Genomic DNA, 7188 nt, shown 5'->3' with positions numbered 1-7188 from the left:
TATAAGTTTGTAAATTGCAATGGGATTTCTTCCTCTTTTAGTAAAAACGGTATATTTGGCGAACGGTCTGACAACCCAATAATTAATTAATGGTTAATCGTTCGCAGTGTTCCTTTTAACGGAAGCCTCGTTTCCATTTAACCTCGATGAACTTTATACTTGAATATCATTTCACAGTCGAAGCTTCTTTTTTTTTCCTTTATTTATTTTTTATACTTGTTTTAGTGGGAGAACGAACCATTCAGACTTGAAATATATTTTCCATATGAATTATTATCATCATCTTTTGCCATTACTTTTAATCAAATTTATAATGTTCTTCGAACCGTGTACTTTTACAAATTTGAAATTCCATTAATATAATTAAAGAATATATATTTATATGTATATTAAAATCGGTTCATCCGTAACAAATGATTTGTGTGACAATAAATGTAATAAAAATTATTTGTTAAAAAGTATCATTTTTTAAGTCTTAAGATGAAATGAAAAAAATGTTGATATTACATTTGTTTCAACTTCTTATCTGTGACCTGATATAATTGATGTTTACTAAGAAACGAAAGGATTGACCGTAAAGGCTTCTTCGTATCGTTATTAGCATAATGTAGTCGAGTGGTAGCCTAATGGAACGAAAAGTAACGCTTTTGCTATCTTTCTTTGTAAATTACGCAAAAAAAGGTATAGGGCAGTTGACGCGTCGATTCAAATGGACATTTCTTTTTAAATTCCATTTTTGTTATCAATCAGAAAGACAGCACATTAAATACATGGGTAAATATCAAATTCGATTACTCGAGTTGTATCTGTTAATGTTAAAAATTTGCAAATGTCAAAAAAAAGAACAGTTAACAGGAGATATGGAAGGGGAAGCGAAAATTTACTCAACAAAAAATCTACAGCTTCGTTCTCTCGACACGTCGGGTTTATGCCTTTGACAGATCAAGTGTGCGAGATAAAGAAAAAACGAAAGAAATATATGAAAGAAAGATATGAAAGAATGCTCCTGCTCGTGTCTCCATCGCGAAAAAATAAAGGACCGTTATGAGAGAACCACCTTATTTTGTCCTTTCCAAAGATGTCCCTCCTTATATGCAAGGTGTAGCGAAAATAATTCATGATCGATTGATTTCGACAAATCTTTCTTATTCATTGAAATGAACAGCTTCTAATATCTTAAGGAAAATTAAATATTCATTCATTTCTAATTTTATTTAACATTTATGTATACGAATACAAGTATATTAAAAAGTACAAGAATTCTTCTAACATGAAACGTATAATGTACTTTCATTTGTATCGAATGAAAAGATGCAAAGGAAGGATCAACCGCAGAGTACTACTTGAAAAAGTAAAAGAAAAAAGTTGCACTATTGTAAGGATGCAAAATGTAATAGTAAACAAAGTTTCGAGATTATCGATGCATTTTTAAATGTAACTATATAATTGTTTTGCGATCTTTTTGTAGAGCATGAAAAAACGAAGAGGAAGAAGGAATAGATCGTTGCTCGTTCGTTGTACTCAAGCTGATCTGTCTGGTGGTTCGTTGTTACCTTGGCTTCCTAGACAGATGGTCGCTTAGCCACATGTTACCTAACTGTAGGCTATTTTTAAGTGGCATTGCCTTCACCAGTATCGTCACTCTCTCTCCTCTTCCTCTCAACGCGTTCGACAATACAGATAATATTAGTAAGCTGACTTAACTAAAATACATATGTCATAAGTATATTTGCTTTTTTTTGTTTCGATCTATCGAGTTACAAAGGAACACTTAACTGTTAGAAGTAATTAGGATTATTACCAACTTTCAGCTACTACAATTGATGTAATATTTGATTCATTCTATCTCAATATTACATATTTTCTATTAATTATTAGTTTTTAACAATTTTAATCTATTAGATTAGGAAAAGTTTGAAACAGTTAGAAGTTTGTAAGATAATCATTGATTCTTAGTATTATAACTGAAATAGTAGAATCATAAAGAAGTTAACAGACGATCATAGATGCTTACAGCGTTAAAATAGATAATAATCATTCTTAACAAAACACCTAAGAGCAAACTAGCTATACTTAATAGGTATACTTATAAATCGAAAGAAGTTCTACCTGTGATTTAGATAAGATCATTTCCATTTGGAACATAAGCTTTAAGTAAAGATATCTTCAGAATTCGAGTCAATTAAAAATTCAAGGCATTTCAAACGTGTACTATGGTGTACACGTGTACATACATATGTAGAACGTTATAGAAGAAAGAATGTTCTTCAATGATATTTCATCGAATTTCCTTTACATTGAGATCGGAACACGCGAGGACACTAAGAAGATTTAATTGACCGCGATAGCTTCTCTAGCTTGCTTCCTTGTTTTTATCGTAAAAGATTAATGAATCGTGTCACATTGTTTCTCAAGTAGATTTACATCGTTGCTATAAGATCGCCGAAGATGCACCGCTCCGGGAGAAATCGCGTGACCGACATGACAAATTCTTTCCCTCTCGCCCGCACTTTATGTATATTTACGATCAAATTTAAATTACGATACAGATACGGATGCATGTTTCCTAATATATAGGGTTCAATGAAAAACACACACACACACAATGAATACAACAGCATCATTCCATTTGAAACAAAAGTTTTAACGACATTTTTCCTACAAAAATCGCATATAAATTTTCATTTGAAACTAAACGACATTTGATACATGTTTCTTTAAAATACATTATTCAACTATAATTAATCGTCGTTCATCATGCTGTAAATAGAATCCAATAACTGGTAACGTCATTCATGGTTTTCCAACTGCATACTATTCAGTAGAGCAAAGAAAGAATATGACCCTTTCATTATCTGCAAACATTAATCGATTTTATTCGTAGTACTATCACATTGATATTTGTTTGGAGAAAATATAGCGATTTTGGACTGGAAATTTGGATGTTAAAGGAGCACCTCTCTATGTTCGACTAATCATTAAAAGAAAAGATAAAGTCATGAAAAAAATTGAGCAAATTTAACTAAGGTCAAAGTTAATCTGATCTATCGTTCGTTCAACTAGGTCCTGATCGAATAGTGTGCCACTGATCCCAGTAAGGTCAAAGCGTGTGCAGAGAAACGAAGGTGCATACTTTCTATAAGAAATATCTAAGAGAAAAGTATAAAATACATTTTTTTTTAAAGAAAGACATTCTCATCGTTTTCTACACTTACATTGATGAATGTTTCCAAAGATAAAATATAAAATTTGCCGGCTTTCAATTTCAATGGTTTTTGCGAAAACATAGAGGAGATTATTAATAAATTTGCAGTTCGATCGAGTGGTTGATTATGCCATTGAGAAAGCCATTGTGCATCAACTAACAGTGTGCTCTAGAAATAAAACAAATAAATTTGTCATCACAAATGATTGATATAATGTATCAAATTCAAGAAACAAGAGTTTTAACTCTTTTTATGTAAATATTATTTTATGTAATGGAAAATATAATTTGTCCTGTAGATTGAGGAATAGACATTAAGAACTGTATGGTAAGTTATCATTCTGCAGGAGCTTTAACTTGCCACACATGTAGATGCTTTCTAATATGATTTATAAATTTGAACATATTGAATATTATTTACGACACATAATAAAACGATTAGAATAAAAAGCAGAAAAAGGAGTAATTGGTTTGAAAAATGATCTAGGAACGTTTGGATCATCCTAATAAGTGAATATAACTTACGTGAGTTATCACTTCATTTCCTATCCAACATATATACAAAAGCTGACTAATTGCAGCACCTAAATAAATAGAATATTTCCAAAAATTCGAGTCTTGTCCAGCAACCTATTAGAAAATTTAATATGTTTAGAAGCAATTCATATAAAAATTGTTAAAATTATACATAGTATGGCAAAAAAACGAGTAATTATAAAAGTACTGTAAATAATTGTGTAAAATGCTTTATTTAAAAAATGAAAAATTGAGCGTCTAAGGATACAGAAAAACAAGCAACTCTCATCCTTGCGAAGACATTCATCTAATTGTAATGCATATTATTTCTACAAGATCTAACGTATGACACTACTGTTTGAAATGTTTAACGAAACTCCATGATAACGAAATGAGAAATCCCGTGACCGTTTCGTACTGTACGTACATCTTTTTCTCTGCCCGGAGGTTTTCTTTTAGTGCAGAACCAGTTTCTTCAAAATTCTTAATCCACGTTTTAATAGTATGACCAAACGGCACAGGATTATTACCGTTGATGTTGAACTTGCGGCAAAATAACCGTTCAATGGCCACGATACAATCATCCATATTGTAATACACTTTAAGGACGAACGAATGTTCCGTATCGGTCTATTGGTCCACGATTGCTAATGAAGATGATACTAAATTAATAATGACGGTGATACTAAATACACAGTGTACATTCTCCAATTATTCCTACTCCAACAACGCGAACGCTATCTCAAAAGATTAATTTTTTTATAATACCCCGTTTTTTTGTCTCACCCTGCATAACATAAGGTAAATAACTTATCAGGAAAATTGTATTCATTTGTACAAAATTTCGTTACTATAATTCAAATGTTGTTGACAATTGTTTGTTTAAATGATTCTAATATAAGATAATAATGATATAATTCTCCTAGATAATGAAAATAATAATGACCACAATTGCTTGAAATCCAGTTAGACATATCATCGAAGTACTTGAAAACATTTGAACCAACATGCTAGAGCTAAATAGATCATTCAAGTCATTGATCATGTTTAACAATCGTTGATGATGTTGAATATATTGTTTAAAGAATTTTTCGAATTGGTCAGGTCGATGTATTTTATTCATTATTATCGATTTCTTCTTTTTCTTGATATTATCATTATCATTATCAATGATACATCTGATCTCTGCCGTTGAACAGTACTGAAAATTCATACTTAATATCTCTAATTGTAAGAGAATCAAATTACAAATAGATACGATAATGGTATCAATCGCTAAAATTGCAGTTACACCAAAAAATATACTACAGGCTTCAATAACGAAGCCAATTTCGTGCCCTGGTGATGTCCTAATGTCGAAAGGATAACGTGCCCGTATCGGTAAGCTTCCATCTTCCGTTGATGCGAAAAATATCAAAGCGATTACCAAAAGATAACCTAGGGAGCAGAAACTGTAGAATGGTAATTTATCTCTCCATAAATAATATCTTAATTTTTCGGTAATGTTGACTTCTACAAAGAAAAATAAGTTATAGTTTAGATTAGATTATAAATGAACTCATTCAGGAACATGAATCATTAATGAAAATCAAATATTTGCAATGAATAACTTGAAATAATGAACCCTAATAATTAACCATTAAACCTTTTTCGCTCGGGCGAAGCAGCAACTCGAGAGTATTTTCTGCATGCGAATGACGTATTTAAGATGGTTCTTTTGCATAGATATATTGTTGAAAGCATTCAATGAAACGATATTGCCCAAATAAAACTATCGTGTTGAACCTCTCGAGTTAAAAGGGTTAATAATTATTTAGAGATTATATTTTTAAACTTAAAATACTTACTAGACAATTGGCAAAGTTCTTCGCAAGAGTTTAACGTTTCGTCACTAAGCCGAGCAATTTGATCACGTGTACATTGACAATTGATCACGTTAAATAGAACTACAAACATTCCAGCGAAAACACAACCATCGTCTGTCACTATCGATAGGTCATCAACCATCATGCAAATATCAGTGAAAAGCGTTACCGCGAATATTATCATTGCGCTCACTGCGATTTTATTGTATAGAAAATAAATACATTTCAAGAAAGATGGAGTATTTGATTCAAGAGTCCATAAGCCAACCCATCTGTGTTATGTCGATTATTATCAGAATTGTTATATATCAAAATGAGATAATTAGAAAATACATATATTATATACATATGTTAATTTTCAAATATAAAAGAAAAAATGGCTAAATTCAAATCTATAAATATATAATATTGTATATTAATTATTTTTTTATTATGCTAAATTTAAATATTTTTTTAAAATATTAATATTAATATACAATTTTTGCTATATAAATATTGCTATTAAATTCATTAAACGTTATTATTCCAAAATTATTATAAAATTAGAATTTTTATAAAAAACAGTTTCTATTTTGTATATTTTAAAAATGTCATTTTTTAAATAACATTTAACTTGGGAATAATTTTAGTATGTTTAACTTACTTAAGCATATTGATACAGAGAATCCTTAATTCATAATGTGAATTTATCCAAACATACGGTGAATCTTTCAACTGGGCACACATTTTGCTTAACCACTTATGACCTCTGTGTCTTTTTGCAAACCTCACGAAGATACTTTCCCTTAGCTCTAGTCATATATTACTTTCTTATGAATTAGATATTTTTCTTGAAAATATATGGCTTGGTAGTAGGCGTACTTACTAGTATCTACTATTTCATACCTTTTTCCGCGTATATCTTTCAAGATAATTGAAGATAAAGGCTGCCATAACTGCATGAATATTTTGTCTGATTATAGAGTATGACAGCATATGTCATAGGATACTTTCGTTGATGGACGATGAAGGTGGTAGTAAGTGCTACGAAATTCTTCGGAATTGGATAGAAAAAATATAAGATACTAAAATGTCATAGACAAACTATGATTTTGAATTTTCTAAACGCGAATGTAATTTGTATAAAAGATAATAATTGCGAATTGGTTTTTAAACTAGTTTCAAAAATAAGATGAGATATAACAGTGAAATAATATATTATACATTTTGCATAAAAAATTAAATATTGATAAATATTGTAAATTGTATAATATTATTTTTCTCGCATGTTTAAATATTTACATTTGTCGGTGATTTTTTTCAATTTGTAAATTAAGTTTTCTTTTTTTATAACGCGAGCAAATAATTAATGTTTTATAATAAAATATTTACACTCTGTATTACATATATATACACACGCGTATTCTTTGTAAAAGAAATGATTTAGCTCGATCGATAAATAGAAATTTGTCATTTTTTGATAACTCTATAAACGATGCTATTTCTTTTAATAAAATATTTGCATATAAGTATATAATTTTGTAAGTTTTTAAATTTTAAATTCTATTTTTACGGAAAAAATTTATGTCCGTATCTGAGAAAACAGGAAAAAGATTCTCTAGT

At 29.8% G+C, this 7188-nt stretch overlaps 1 protein-coding gene across 1 annotated transcript; it reads right to left on the bottom strand.

The window, feature by feature from the left end:
• Positions 1–2789: 2789 nt before the first annotated feature.
• LOC106790978 (odorant receptor 13a-like) lies at positions 2790–6312 on the bottom strand. The gene is made up of 7 exons (XM_014756274.1): positions 6230–6312; positions 5569–5858; positions 4898–5233; positions 4668–4816; positions 3731–3835; positions 3216–3374; positions 2790–2855 (listed from the first exon to the last, which is right to left on the bottom strand). Exons 1-7 carry the CDS (start codon positions 6310–6312, stop codon positions 2790–2792), a joined length of 1188 nt encoding a protein of 395 aa, XP_014611760.1.
• Positions 6313–7188: the final 876 nt, after the last annotated feature.

The sequence above is a fragment of the Polistes canadensis genome, unplaced genomic scaffold (assembly GCF_001313835.1).
Source record: "Polistes canadensis isolate GaletaPanama2010 unplaced genomic scaffold, ASM131383v1 scaffold_275, whole genome shotgun sequence".
Classification (NCBI taxonomy): Eukaryota; Metazoa; Arthropoda; class Insecta; order Hymenoptera; family Vespidae; genus Polistes; species Polistes canadensis.
The sequence above is the reverse complement of the archived record's forward strand: the minus strand, read 5'-3'. Positions and strand labels throughout refer to the sequence as shown.

Coding starts and splice junctions, on each gene's coding strand:
- LOC106790978 (XM_014756274.1), bottom strand. CDS start 6,312: ATGTGTGCCCAGTTGAAAGATTCACCGTATGTTTGGATAAATTCACAT. Junction 5,234..5,568: donor AGAACTTTGCCAATTGTCTA/GTAAGTATTTTA, acceptor TTTTCTTTGTAG/AAGTCAACATTACCGAAAAA. Junction 3,836..4,667: donor CTGGATTTCAAGCAATTGTG/GTCATTATTATT, acceptor ATTTTCTAATAG/GTTGCTGGACAAGACTCGAA.